This window comes from Mandrillus leucophaeus, unplaced genomic scaffold (genome assembly GCF_000951045.1).
Source record: "Mandrillus leucophaeus isolate KB7577 unplaced genomic scaffold, Mleu.le_1.0 Scaffold456, whole genome shotgun sequence".
NCBI classification, from domain to species: domain Eukaryota; kingdom Metazoa; phylum Chordata; class Mammalia; order Primates; family Cercopithecidae; genus Mandrillus; species Mandrillus leucophaeus.
In genome coordinates this window covers 151,407-166,511 of record NW_012104876.1, presented here as the reverse complement: position 1 = coordinate 166,511, position 15,105 = coordinate 151,407, and the positions used below count along the sequence as shown (strand labels likewise).

The 15,105-nt window shown below is 42.1% G+C and overlaps 1 protein-coding gene and 1 pseudogene across 2 annotated transcripts in view; one reads left to right on the top strand and one right to left on the bottom strand.

Annotated features, from left to right (window-relative positions):
* The window catches only part of ADGRG4 (adhesion G protein-coupled receptor G4), a 120,928-nt gene extending 110,710 nt beyond the window's left edge, over positions 1-10,218 (bottom strand). Inside the window, exons 1-3 of one of the 2 annotated variants that reach the window (XM_011994408.1) lie at positions 10,144-10,218; positions 9,346-9,514; positions 5,532-5,610 (exon numbers count right to left, since the gene is read on the bottom strand). In XM_011994408.1, coding sequence (XP_011849798.1) covers positions 5,532-5,601 — 70 coding nt within the window. In that variant the 5' untranslated portion in view covers positions 5,602-5,610; positions 9,346-9,514; positions 10,144-10,218. Of the gene's footprint in view, positions 1-5,531; positions 5,611-8,208; positions 8,350-9,345; positions 9,515-10,143 lie in introns of those variants that run through there. The other variant, XM_011994409.1, reaches the window with a different exon arrangement.
* Positions 10,219-12,301: 2,083 nt separating this feature from the next.
* On the top strand, positions 12,302-13,874 carry LOC105549754 (annotated as a pseudogene).
* The last annotated feature ends 1,231 nt before the right edge of the window (positions 13,875-15,105 follow it).

The following is a 15,105-nucleotide window of genomic DNA, read 5'->3' as shown; positions in this document are numbered from 1 at the left end:
GCAGTGGGAGATCAGATCATGTAGTGCTTTTTAGGTCTCATTAAAAAGTTTGAATTATATTCTAATTTTGATAGGAACTTATTGGCAAGTTTTGAGTAAAACAGTGGTATGATCTGACTTGATATATTAAAGGATCACTCTGGCTGCTGTGTGGAGAATAGACTGTAGTAGAGCAAGAGTGAAAGCAGGGAGACCATTAGGAGGCTACTGAAGTCAGCCAACAGAAAATGATGGTGGCTCAGCCCATGGCGGAGGCAGTTAAAATGGTTTAAAAAGAGAGAGAAGAAAAGAAAAGAAAGCAGTCAGATTTGGGACGTATTTTTGAGGTGGCATGAACAAGACTCAATGGATTAGATGTGGAGGGTGAGAGAAAGGGAAGAACGAAAGATGGCACCTAAGTTTGCATAAAGCTGTGTGCAGAGGAGCCATTTCCAGAAGAGGAAAGACTGCTGATTATTACCTGGCAGTGGAATTACAGGGCCCTCTACTGAGGTCTCTATGTTGTGATGCTAACAGCTCCCATAATCCCTACCTTGATAGACCAACTCAAAAGTACCTAGGTAACAAAAATCCAAGCCAAGGATCCTAGAAGCCCATCCACCTCTGGGCGATGAACAACATGGGGAAAACAGTATTTCAGACCTACTTTTCAGCCTATGCAATTCCCTATCGATATTTTTACTGTTGATGAAGGAAATCTGTAAAACTTGCTAGCCTGAGACAGAGTATGGTGGTCAGTCACCCTCCTACATGACATGCTCAAACTCAAACAGGCTATCATATGAGCCTTTTTCATCTGTCCTATGCTGGACAAATGTGCTATGCCTGTGCCAACTCAAGGAAATATGTATCTGAAAAAATAAAAAAGAAAGAACGTATGCTTCAGAGTCCAGAAGGCATAATTTCCCAGGTGAAATGCTTTGAGTATTGTTAGACAAAATATCTGTTTTTACACATGAAAAAATGCTTAATAGTCATAGGGAAATGCACATCAAAACCACAGTGGAGTATCACTTCATTTCCAATAGGATGGCTATGATCAAAAAGACAGACAATAGCAAGTGTTGACAAGGATGTGGAGAAATCAGAACCTTCATACACTGCTAGTGGGGATGTAAAATGATGCAACCTCTTTGGAAAATGGTCTGCGAGCTCCTCAAAATGTTAATCATAAAGTTATATATGACTCTGCAATTCCACTCCTAGGTATATTCACAAAAGAAATGAAAGCATATGTCCACACAAAACTTGCACACAAATGTTCATACAGCATTATTCATAATAGTCAAAATGTAGAAACAACTCAAATGTCCATTAACTGGTGAATGGAAAAAAATATGAGGTATATCCATACCATTGAATATTGTTCAGCAATAAAAATAAATGAACTGCTGATGCATGCTCCACATGGATGAACCTTGAAAACATTGTGTAAAGTGGAAGAAGCCAGTCACAAAAGGCTGCATACTGTATGATTCCATTTATTTGAAATGTCCAGAATAGGCAAATTCATAGAGGCAGAAAAGAGATTACTGATTGCCAAGGCCTGGAGTGCTGTGGGAGGAACGGAGAGTATGGTATTTCTTTTGGGGGTTATAAAAATGTTCTGGAATTAGATAGTAGTGATGGTTGCACCACTGTAAATATACTGAAAACCATTGAATTGTATACTTTTAATGGGTGAATTGTATGGTATGTAAATTATATTTCAATAAACGGGTTTATTTTATTTTGTTTTGTTTTGTTTTGGGGACAGGGTTTCACTCCCGTTGCCCAGGCTGGAGTGCAATGACACGATCTTGACTCACTGCAACCTCCACCTCCTGGGTTCAAACAATTCTTGTGCCTCAGTCTCCCCAGTAACTGGGATTACAGGTGCATGCCACCACGCCCGGCTCATTTTTGTATTTTTAGTAGAGACGGAGTTTTGCCATATTGCCAAGGCTGTCTCAAACTCCTGAGCTCAAGTGATTCACCTGCCTTGGCTTCCCAAAATGCTGGGATTACAGGCACCACACCCAGCCCAATAAAGCTGTTTAAAACAAATGTTTTTTCTCAAATGCCAGTCTCTACAACCTTCTAGAACAGTGCTGTCTAATAAAACTTTCTGTGATACGGAAATGTTCTGTATCTGCACTGCCTAATATGGTAGCAACCAGCCACTTGTAGCTATTGAGCACTTAAAATTTGGCTTGTGTTCCTAGGAACTGAATTTTTAATTTAACTTAATTTTAATTAATTAAAACCTAGCCACATGTTGCAAGTAATTACCATATTGGACAACTCAACTCTTGAATTCATACAGAAATTTAGAGTTTCTACTCAAAGTTTATCCTCCACTTCTCCTTTCTCTTGGAATCAGTTTCTCAAGAAAAGATAGACGAGGCAGGGTGGCACACGCCTGTAATCCCAGCACTTTGGGAGGCTGAGGTGGGAGGATCACTTGAGCTCAGGAGTTCAAGACCAGTCCGGGCAACATAGCGAGATCCTGTGTCTATTTAAAATTTAAAAAATCAAATTTTTTAAAAAAAGAAAAGATAAGGCTTTTTCTGAACCCTGGCTACACAAACACCTTTCAGAAGAACTTCTTTACCTCTACACTCCTACTGTGTCCTCACTCCCCCAACCTAGTTTGTCTCTATAGCATAAAGACTGATTTTCTGACATGGCTCTGGGGCTATCCTGTGTCAAAAGGATTCCTGGTCAGGTTGTCTCTGCATATGTGACAACTCAGGAAAGTTCATTCCGGCCCAGATTGACTAATTGACTATCCAATATAGGAGAAAAAGTTACTGACTCTAGAGGCTAGGTGCCTCAAAAACCCAGCCTCCCACCTCAAGAATGTCACAAAACCCCAGTCTCCCAACTCAAGAATGCTCCAGAACACATGTTACACTCTTTCAGCCAGCAAAGCCTGTCCTACTCCACTTGAGATGTGAGTGTGTGTGTGTGTGTGCCTATGTGTGTGTGTGTGTGTGTGTATACATGGTATGAGCAAGACCTTAGGACAACTACTATAGTCCTATGTCTTCAACCCAAACCTATCCATACCCATTACATAGCCAATAGCCAGCACCATTAAGAGGAAAATCATGTTATGGACTGAATGTTTGTTTCCCCCTCCCCTTAAATCCTATGCTGAAGCTCCAACCTCTAATGTGTTGGTATTTGGAGGTGTGGCCTTTGGAAAGTAATTAGGTTTACATGAGGGCATGAAGGTGGAGCCCCTATGATGGGATTAGTGCCATTATAGAAGAGGAAGAAAGCAGAACTCTCTCTCTGTCTCAGCCTTGTGAGGACACAGAGAGAAGGCAGCTGTCTACAAACCAGGAAGAGGGCCCTCACCAAGAATTGAATCATCTGGCACCTTGATCTTGAACCCTCAGCTTCCAGAACCATGAGAAATAAATGCCCATGGTTTAAACCATCCAATCTATGATATTTTGTTTTGGCAACCTGAGCAGACTAAGACAGAGCACTAGGAAACTGAGTCCCTTGTACAGCCTAAGTCCTAGGCCCTCTTCTCTCATTTATGCCTTATTTTTTATCTCCTGCTCCATTCTGCAACTATTCAGCTCTTGATCTCAGTCTTCATCTCTTCTTTCTGGCTCTGCTCTCACCCCATAGACTTTAATACAGATTTGGTTTCTCCTTCTCAACCCTTGATATTCTTCTATGGAGACAGTTTTGCTCCACACTCTGGCTCCTCCCAGTTAGAGCATCTCTGAGTCACCCTCTGCTTAATCTGGCCTTAATCTCTCCCCAATAATGACCCTCACAGTTGGGAGGCTGGTGACTCATCTGGAGCCTGAAGGGAACTGAACCTTAGTTATGCTGTTGTTTCCAAGGACAGGTTTTTTGTTTTTTTTTTTTCCAAGAAGAAAGTAATGAATTTCTTGGTAATCAAAGAACAATTATAATTGAGTGTTTGAGAACCTACAAAAAAAAACTTGTTTGACTCATGAATTTGAGACTTAAACAGTCTGGAAAACCTCGTGACTGCTTTAAATTGACCTCTTCAGGTTGAGGACCTGCACATCTATCATAAGTTTCACTGACCATTGCAAAAATTAGCCGGGCATGGTGGCAGACGCCTGTAATCTCAGCTACTCAGGAGGGTGAGGCAGGAGAATTGCTTGAATCTGGGAGGCAGAAGTTGCAGTGAGCCAAGATCGTGTCACTGCATTCCAGCCTGGGCAACAAAGCGAGGCTTTGTCTCAAAGTAACAATAATAATAATAATAATTTTCATTGACCAGTGATATTCCTCGCAAACCCATGCAAACTTTTCAGTACCACACACTCTTCACTTTTTATTCCATGACTGCACTAGATTTCTATATTCCACTATTCTAGATTGCTCTATACCATGCCCTGTAGCCCTTCACAAAAACCCAATGGAGTTTGTGTCATATACCCCACCACCATACAGGTGTTGAAAGTTTTCATCATTTAAAATTGCATGAATTCATTAAATCAGCACATATGAACCAAGTGCCTAAACTATGTCAAGGCCTGTGTTGGATGCTTTGGATAAAGAAATTGGGAAAATACAGTTTCTTGCCCTTGAGGAAACAGGCAGAGGAAAAATAAATCAATTTCTTAGCAGGTAGGTCAGGTCAGATGACAAAGTTGCCACTGTACCCCGTAGGCCCCATTTCAATCTCTATTATAAGAAACATGGTTCCCCATCAGGCTCTGCATGCAGCAAGAAGCCAGTGTTTGCTCTTGATGGCGATGATGATTTGGTATTTTTGCAGATTAGCTCTTACACCTGAGGACCATTCAAATTAAACCCCAGGTCAATTTCATCAGGCATTGTCACTCACTGGCATTTATGACATTTTAGCTAAGTACTTATGTGCTAAATGAGCAAAGTTATCAACCGAATTTACTTAATATGGACAAGATTTCAGTTTACCAAGACCTTCTCCTGAAGTCTCTAAATTATCAGCTACTTGAGTGAATTGTCTTAATTATCTACTGCAAAATAGAGATAAATTATATTCATTCCTGTCATAGAGTCTAGGGAAGGTCTGGGTGCTTCCAGAATATATGCCCATTGCTTTATGAATCTGTTACCAGCTGTTTGCATGCCTCAGTTTCCCCATCTGTATTCTATGATTCTTGCCATGTGCATATAATGGAGATAGAAAGATGGTATCACAATGCTTCAGACAGCTTTAAATAAAGCATTATGGAGGAGAGGAAACAGCCCAAAAGAAAACCCAAATCTTCTGTTACGTGTGCATTAGCTGCCAAATGGCATTTCAGAGTTGCTTTAAGAAATGTCAAAGGCAGTAGTCCAAGTTACTGCCTGCTTGAGGCCAGTTCTCTACCAGTAGTACAGAATACTGAATGAATGAATTCACTTACTGACACTTCAGCTTCTTCTGTAGCCATACTGACCAAAAGGTGACCATTAAGAGGCAGCCCAGCAAATCTCCACTGGTAGTATTTTTCAAATGGTTTATTTCTATAACCTACTATACATGAGACATTGAAAGAGATAATAAGAATATGTTTTCTTACCTGAGAGAAAGATAAAACTCGACATGAGAATCAATCCATAAAGCTTCTGATATATGATGCGCTCTTTCATTGTCTAAGTCTGTGTTTAAAAAGTCAAAAATATGCCCAGCTCAGATTCAGAAAAGACAATTTCTAAGTGTATGTGACCACACTTCTCCTTTGCATTCCACCTAAGGTTTTTTCCTATTGCTTAAAGTCATGTCAGCCAACCACATGATAGGCATTTACCTGAGATACCCAGCCTGGCTGAAACCTCACTGATGGATTTATCTATATACTAGCTCAACAAATTTTATTGAATCCCTTCTGTGTGCCGGACACTGTGTTGCTCCCTGGGAATACAGTGCTGAGAAGACAAGACACAGATATCTGCCATCATAGGACAGTTAGCCCTGTGGGGAGGAGAGACATTAAATGCATAATTACAAAATGTGAGGCCAGGAGTGGTGACTCACACCTGTAATCCCAGCACTTTGGGAGGCTGAAGCGGGTGGATCACCTGAAGTCAGGAGTTTGCGACCAGCCTGGCCAACATGGTGAAACACCATCTCTACTAAAAATACAAAAAAACAAACAATAATTAGCCCGGCATAGTGGCGGGCACCTGTAATCCCAGCTACTCGGGAGGCTGAGGCAAGAGAATTGCTTGGACCCGGGAGGCAGAGGTTGCAGTGAGCCAAGATTGCACCACTGCACTCCAGCCTGGGCAACAAATGCAAAACTCTGTCTCAAAAACAAACAAACAAACAAAAAACCAAAGTGTAATACTTTCAACCCTAATGCACAAACTTCAATTCAACTACTTGTAGTTGTAATGATCCTAAATTTCTTGAAGGACTGTTATGCAAGAAGACCTTGTTGACAAAAGTAACTCATCAAATCATTTGTATTTTTAAAGCAGATCCGTTTAGAGAAATCTAATCACCATTTCATTACATTCACCCAGCTTCTCTCATTAATTAATTGTAACTATAGTGTCTTATGTGGAAAATGCACTGAAAACCCCCTTTTCTCCAAACAAAACGGTGTTAAAACTGCAAATCCTACTGAAACATGTTACAGAAAATTGGCGGTAGGGTGCTGATGGGCATTTCTGATTTTAAATAAAATATGCTTCTGAATGATTTACTACTGATTTGAACACTTCCTTTTCTATAGGATAATGCAACATATTGTATTTCTTTCTACCTCCAAGTGGGATTTAGAGTGAATAGACCCACTTTACATTTAATGTAACAGAAGCCAATTAGGAAGTCAAATGAATCTTGGGCTTGCTATGAACACCAGCCATTAATCAGGCTCTTCATATTTACCAAGGATTCTACTGCCATTCTCATTAGAATAATAAGGGAATTTGTATGAGTTGGATGGGCTTTCTAAACTATGAACTTAGAAGTAAGGGGGTGTCTAAATCTTTTATGACTTGCAAAATGAAATGCAGCTTAAATTTATAGTGCTATAAGAGGACTAGGCTGAGATTCAGTAACTGGCTGTGAGGCCATACATATTTCTCTTCCTTAATTTCCCTGGGCCTCAGTTTCCTTATCTGTAAAAATGGAGATAATAATCTGCCTATTTCCCAGAGCTGCTCTCGAAGAGGATCAAATGAGACGATGCTTCGAAGGCAATTTTCAAAGCATAAAGTGCTATAGAAATGGATATGATTGCTATCTATAAAATGGAATTTTCAGCAGCAAATAATCCAATTTATATTTTTCTTACATTTCCTCTAAGCTTTTATAACAACTTCAAGGTATGTTTCAGAAACTTACCTGGTGCCCAATAAATAAATCATGGGACATTTACACAACAGAATACTATGCAACCATTAAAAGGAATAAAGGCCGGGCATGGTGGCTCATGCCTGTAACCACAGCACTTTCGAAGGCCCAGGCGGCCGGGTCACTTGAGACCAGGAGTTCGAAACCAGCCTGGGCAACATGGTGAAACCCTGTCTCTACTAAAAATACAAAATTAGTCGGGCGTGGTGGCACATGCCTATAATTCTAGCTACTTGAGAGGCTGAGGTACGAGAATCATTTGAACGTGGGAGACAGACGATGCATTGAGCCGTGTTCACGCCACTGCACTCCAGCCGGGGTGACAGAGCGAGACTGTCTCCAAAAAAAAAGGAATAAGGTAAGTCTCTATATAAGGCATGAAAATGTGGGTTGAAGAAAGGGGGTGGGGCTTGATAATTTTTCCATACTGTTCTGTACTGTTTGGTTATTTTACAAAGATTATAAATTAGTTACATAATTTTAAAAATCAAGGGACAGGAGAAAGGAAGAAAGCAAGAGAGAGGAAGGTAAGGAAGATAGGAAGGGGAGGAAAGAGACAGGAAGGAAAAGTGGGAATTAAATGTTTCCTTTATACTTCCTATGATTGTGCACTGTTTGTTTTTACAATGAGCATACGTTACTTTCATAATTTTGAAAAAACATAAAAGGAAGGAAGGAGGAAAAGGAAAGAAAGAGGAAAAGAGAAAGAAAGGTTGAGGATTAAAGACCTGAATTTTATACCTCACACAATTTCAAGCAATTTGGTTATCTTATGATGCATATTTCTTAATTTTGTGGTTCAGAAAAATTTAAGGGAAAGAAGTGGGGGGAAGAGAGAAAGAAGGAAGGAAAGGAAAGAGGGAGGGAAGGAGGAAGGGAGCGAGAGAGACACTTACCTGAGAACTGGACTCTTTTAACTTCCCAACCCCAAATGACCAGATCTTGCCTCTAAATTCCTAGGTTTGATGTGAAATGAAAGAAGCACAAAACAGGAGACTCATTTTCTGCCGTCCATGCCTCAGTTACCTTCTTTTCTGCATCAAACCAGCCTCTCTGCTCTTAGCTTTATGGGGCTTATTGATCCGGGTAGATCCTCTTTTTGTGGCTTGTAGCACGTCATGGGGCTGCTCTCCTGAGCATAAAATCAGCATGGGCAAAGTTCTCAGGTTATTACAACCCTGCAATAACCCATTAATTTGAGGGCTCTGACCCAGTTTTCACTAAGGATTATCTTCAGTTCCTAGTTGATTATTGCTTTAATTAAATTGGATATATTAAAAGGGTACTTGCTTACTTGACTAAGGCTCATTTCACTTTATTGAGAAAGTGGGGAGGAGGAGGGGTAGTGTTCAGAACTATGAGCAGAAAGCAGAGGCCAAGGAGGCATGAACTTGTTCACATCTTACTCCATCAGTAAGGTGAAGCCAGCTATTTACCCGCACTGGACATTCATTCTTCAAGTCACCTCGAAAGTAAATAGATTTACTGAACTGGCTTTATGTTCATCTCAAGAAGGGGATGTGGTTTTTGTCCCAGAAGGTGTCATTACAGCCCCTTAGGGGTGACAGAAATACCATCAAATCCCATGGAGGATTCAGAGATGATCCCTGTCAGCCTCTGAACTTCACAGGTGAGGCCCCTGAGGTTCCAAGGGTAGAATGACTCGTCCAAAGTCATAGAGCTTGTGAAAGGTAAAGCAGGAGCTAGAGCCAAGGTGTTTTGACTACCAAACCAGTGCATTTTCCTCTTCATCTCATATCTTCAATGGAAAATTCAGTCTCATAGGAGGCTGAGTCGACCCAGCTTAAGGCCAGGATTCTTCACACGGGAACAGAGAAGGAGGAGGTGTATTGGAATCATCCATGATTCACCCCAAAACCCACAAACTGTGATCAGTGTAGTGAATAAGAACCCAGGCTTTGTGGAAAGACAGGCTTGAGTTTGAGTCCCACCTGTGTGACTTGTAGCCAGTTCCCTAACATCTCTGGAGCCCCCAGTGTCTTCATTTGTAAAATACTGATCATGGAACTCACTTCATATTGCTGTGAATATTACATAACACACCGTATGTAAAGTGCTTGGGCCAGCGCCTAGCACCAGGTTCCAGCACCACTGCTCCTATCTAGGACTCTACCACTTCTCCTTTCCAGTAGTCACAAGGCTTAGGTTTTGTGACCCATCCCCAACGTGGGGTCACACAGCCTACAAGAAGAAGTAGAGCCATTACCAAGAAACATATTGACACTTCCCTGGCATGTGTTCATATTTCACACCATGCCTGCTCATTGATCTGTCTCCCTCACAACACTAAGCTCTGGTAGGGCAAGAACTCCATGTTCTCCAGTGGTTCACATGCTGTCTGGCACATAGAGGGTGCTCAATCAATACTTCATAAACTATACCTTTCTCCCCTACTAAAGTGTAAACTTCCTGAGGACAGGGAAACACATCTTGTTCTTTCTGTCCCCTGACCCAGGAGTTAGTACGGTGCCTGACACATAGTAGGTGCTTAATTAATGTTTGCTGAAATGAAGAAAATAATTTAGAGGAGAGTTATTCACATATACTTAGAGATGTCATCAAATATCTCTGGAAAAGGACCCTGGTAAGACTAGCTGCTTCTAGAGAGGGAAACTGAGGGGTTTGGGGTGGGAGGGAACCTCAGTTTTCACTGAACAGGCTTTTGTACTGTAAGAATTATAATCATCTGCATGTGTTATTTTTTTCAAAGAAAAGCACTGTATGTTTTATTAAAAATCCAACATAGCACAAATGAAATAACTGACTAGAAAATTAAATTGGGACTCTTTTGTCAGGAAAACATTTGTCACCTGGGAAGGCTTCAATGGGTATCTTTCATTCCCTGGAAGGTTATAAGGAGAATGTTGACCATCTGCTCTCCATATCTACAGAGAAGTAGGAAATTGACTGAAATCGCAGTGGGAGATGTAAGTTAGATATAAATAAGTCATTATTGACAATAGGAATTGATAAGCGCCAGAAAAGGCTATCACGGGATGTTATGAGCCATCCATGCCTGGAAACTCAAAGGCCTAGGTAGCCATATGGCTCTGCTGATTTACTTGTCCTCCCACAGAGAGGGCTGAGCTGATTGACTTGTTGCAGCTCTGTCCCTGTTTCTAACACTAAAAGACCCTTAATCTGTTGAAGGTCCAAGCTGTCTTCATTCCCTCTCCCTTTCCTGGTATGAGCATCCCACCAGGCCAATTGGTGGGGAATAGCAAGCCAGCTATTGAATTTGGAGCTTAACCGTAGAAACAGCAAAAGGGTCCAATGCTGGAGGAAAAATCATCTCTGCTGACAACTCCTTAAGAGATTTTGAAGGACAATTTTAATTATATTTGATTGCCAACTTAAAAACTACCACCCAACTACGGATGATTACCTGCTCATTGTCATTCCCATGCATTCCTTTATACTTTCACTACATATGTGGGCATTCCTTAACAGTGTGTAGTATTATTTTGCATAGTGATACTACATGTTTTTAAACATCACATAAATTTGCCTGCCTGTCTTTCTTTCTTTCTTTCTTTCTTTCTTTCTTTCTTTCTTTCTTTCTTTCTTTCTTTCTTTCTTTCTTTCTCTCTTTCTTTCTTTCTTCTGTCTTTCCTTCGAGAAAGGGTCTGGCTGTTGCCCATGCTGGAATACATTGGCACAATCAAGGTTCACTGCAGCCTCTACCTCCCAGGCTCAAGCAATCCCCCCACCTCAGCCTCCAGAGTAGCTGGGACCATAGGCATCCACCACCACGCCTGGATAATGTTTGTATTTTTTGTAGAGATAGCATCTTGCTATATTGCCCATATGGTCTCAAATTCCTGGCCTCAAGCAACCCTCTCACCTTGGCCTCCCAAAGTGCCAGAATAACAGATGTGAGCCACTGCAGCGGGCTCAGGCTTTTAAACATACTATAAAAGGGGTCATATCACAAGAGAGACAGGACACCACAGTAGCTAATAAAACAGACTCTGAAGCCAGACTACTTGGTTTTCCTAATGTCTCACTGCCTCAGCTTCCTCATCTGCAACATGGAAATGATGATGATGAGGAGGAGGAGAAGGAGTTAATGGTGATGATGATATCCACCTCTATTATTTGTATAAAATCAATGAGATAATATATGTAAAGCACTGAAAACACTACCCGGTACATAATAAATGCTTTATTAAGTATTAGCTATTATTACCTATTCTTCTGCAACTTATATTTCAAGCATAGCAGTATCCATACAGTCTGCAATCATTTGAGTGCCCACTGTGTACAGGCAACATTCTGAGACGCTAGGGATTCAGCAGCGAACAAAACAGATAACTCTATCTCCCCTCAAAAAGTTTCTGTTTTAAGGTTGGAACAGGTCAGATTAATAGATATGAGCCCAGTAGGCAAAGATTCTGCATTTAATGTTGCACCTGGGGGAGTTAGAAAAGGCTCTAGGCGGGCCCAGGCCTAGCAGCTCCAGCCCAGCAGCAGCTGCACTGGCGGCGGCAGTTTGCTCGAGGCCCTGCGCCCCCTGCAGCCCCTCCCCGGCGTGGTGCGGGGAGACGCAGCCGCCCGCCCACAGCTGAGCCCGGGGTGGCCTTGGACTCCAGCCGGCCCGGCCGCCCCAGGGCTGTGCGCGGCCCGCGGGCCTCGCGGCTCTCGCGGATCCGTGACCCGGCCGTCCTGTCCAGGAAGTGGGCGTCCTGAGCGCCACGGCTCACTCCCTGTGCAGTCGGGCCTGCCCGGCACACAGAAGCTAAAGGCAGATCCAGAAAGCCTTTTTGCAAAACTAGAGAACATTGGGAAAGGCTCCTTTGGCGAGGTGTTCAAAGGCATTGACAGTAGGACTCAGGAAGTGGTTGCCATAAACATCATTAATCTGAAAGAAGCTGAAGATGAGAGAGAGGACATTCAACAATAAATCACAGTGTTGAGTCAGTGTGACAGTCCATACGTAACCAAATATTATGGATACATGAAGGATGTATGAAGGATACAAAAGTATGGATAATAATGGAACATCCTGATAGAGGCTCCGCACTAGATCTGTTAGAACCTGGCCCGTTAGATGAAACCCAGATCGCTACTATATTAAGATAAATACTGAAAGGACTTGATTACCTCCATTGGGAGAAGAAAATCCATAGAGACATTAAAGCGGCCAGCGTCCTGCTGTCTGAGCACTGCGAGGTGAAGCTGGCGGACTTTGGCATGGCCGGCCAGCTGACAGACACCCAGATCAAAAGGAACACCTTCGTGGGCACCTGGTTCTAGATGGCATCCGAGGTCATCAAATAGTCGGCCTACGACTCAAAGGCAGACATCTGGTCCTTGGTCATAACAGCTATTTAACTTGCAAAAGGGGAACCACCTCATTCCAAGCTGCATCTCACGAAAGTTTTATTCCTCATTCCAAAGAACAACCTACCAATGTTGGAAGAAAACTACAGTAAACCCCTCAAGGAGTTTGTGGAGGCCTGTTTGAATAAGGAGCGGAGCTTTAGATCCACTGCTAAGGAGTTATTTAAGCACAAGTTTATACTACGCAATGCAAAGAAAACTTCCTACTTGACTGAGCTCATCGACAGGTATAAGAGATGGAAGGCAGAGCAGAGCCACGAAGACTCCAGCTCTAAGGATTCCAACTCGGAAACAGATGGCCAAGCCTCAGGGGGGCAGCGATTCTGGGGACTGGATCTTCACAATCTGAGAAAAATATCCCAAGAAGCTTGAGAATGGAGCTCTGTAGCCATCGGACGTAGACAGAAATAAGATGAAAGACATCCCAAAGAGGACTTTCTCTCAGTGTTTATCTACAATTATTTCTCTGTTTGCAGAGTCGCAAAAGAAGAGCCAGGCGTGCGGAGGGAACTTGGGGTCCACTGAAGAGCTGCGAGGGGTCACCTACCTGGCGGAGGAGGCGTGTCCCGGCATCTCCGACACCATGGTGGCCCAGCTTGTGCAGCAGCTCCACAGATATTCTCTAAGTGGTGGAGAAACTTCATCCCACTGAAATTCCTTTGGCATTTGGGGTTTTGTTTTTCCTTTTTTTCTTCTTCATCCTCCTCCTTTTTAAAAGTCAACAAGAGCCTTCGCTGACTCCACTGAAGAGGTGCGCCACCGGGGGCCACACCAATGCCGGACGCCTGTCCAGGGACACACACAGTCCTCGCTGTGCCGCAGCCAGATGAAGTCTCCCACATGGGTGGGGAGGGTCAGCTCCTTCCAGCGATCATTTTATTTTATTACTTTTGTTTTTTAATTTTAACCATAGTGCACATATTCAAGGAAAGTGTCTTTAAAAGCTAAAACAAACCCTGAAATGTGTATTTGGGATCATGATAAGGCAACTAAAGACATGAAAACTCAAGTATCCTGCTTTGAGTTGATAACTTCCTGTGGGAGCTGGAGAATTTTCGGGAGGATGGGTGTACAGATTTGTATATAATGTCATTTTTGCAGAGACCATTTCAGTGTGCATAAGGAATCACTGTGTGCAAACTGGCCAAGTGCTTCTGTAGATAATGTCAGCGGAGTAAATATTCGACAGGCCAAAAAAAAAATAAATAAATAAAGTCTCTAATAGTTTTGGGGTTTTTGTTTGTTTTGTGTTTCTATTTAGTTTTGGTTCATAAAATTAAAACTAATTAACCAATTTTTAGAAGTTATGTTCTACTGGATGTAGACAGACAATAAACAAACAAAAAAAAAATAGATAAAGCATATAACATATTAGAAGGTGAAAAAAAGCCATAGAGGAAAGCAAAGTGGGAAAGGGGTATAGGGATTTCTGGAAGGAGGGTGGGGAATGCATTTTTATTTTTATTTTCGCTCTATGGCCCAAGCTGGAGTGCAGCGGCATAATCTCAGCTCATTGCAACCTCTGCCTCCCGGGTTCAAGTGATTTTCCTGCCTCAGTCTCCCGAGTAGCTGGGATTACAGGCATGCACCACTACACCTGGCTGATTTTTGTATTTTTTAATAGAGACGGGGTTTCACCATGCTGGCCTGGCTGGTCTTGAACTCCTGACCTCAGGTGATCTACCAGCCTCATCCTCCCAAGGTGCTGGGATTACAGGCATGAGCCACTGCATCCAGCCGGGAATGTAATTTTAAATAGGGTGATCTGTGATGTCCTCACTGAAAAGTGACGTTTGAACAAAGACCTGAAGGAAATGAGGGAATAAGCCACGGGGATAGTTGAAGAAAGAGTGTTCTGGGCAGGAGGATATAACCTGAACTCTGCAGGGTGCTTGGAGCCTTTCTAAGGGCAGTATTGAGGTCAATGTGCCAGAAGCAGAGTGAAGAGGTGAGAGAGGTGATAAAAAGCCAAATAACACAGGGGCTTGCAGGCTGTTTTAAGAACTTTGGTTTTACTCTGGAGAACAGGGAGCCATTGCAGGGTTTTAAAAAACTTATTTTGAAATAGCATCAAACTTACAGAAGTGGTGTAAGAATAGTACAAAGAATTCTCATTTATCCTTCATCCAGATTCTGCAAATTGTTAACATTTTGCCACATTTGCCTTATTTCTCCTTACATATATTTTTGAAGCATTTGAGTGTAAATTGGAGACATCCTGTGCCTTCATTCCAAATACTTCAGCAGGCATTTTCCTGAGAACAAGAGTAGTTTCTTACGTAACAACTAACAAAATAAGGAAATTTACATTAATGCATTACTACTTCATATACAGTCCACATTCATATTTAGACAGCTGTCTCACTAATGTCCTTTATTGCATGTTTCCCTCTGATCCAGAATCTAATGTAGATCCTGCTTTTAGTTGT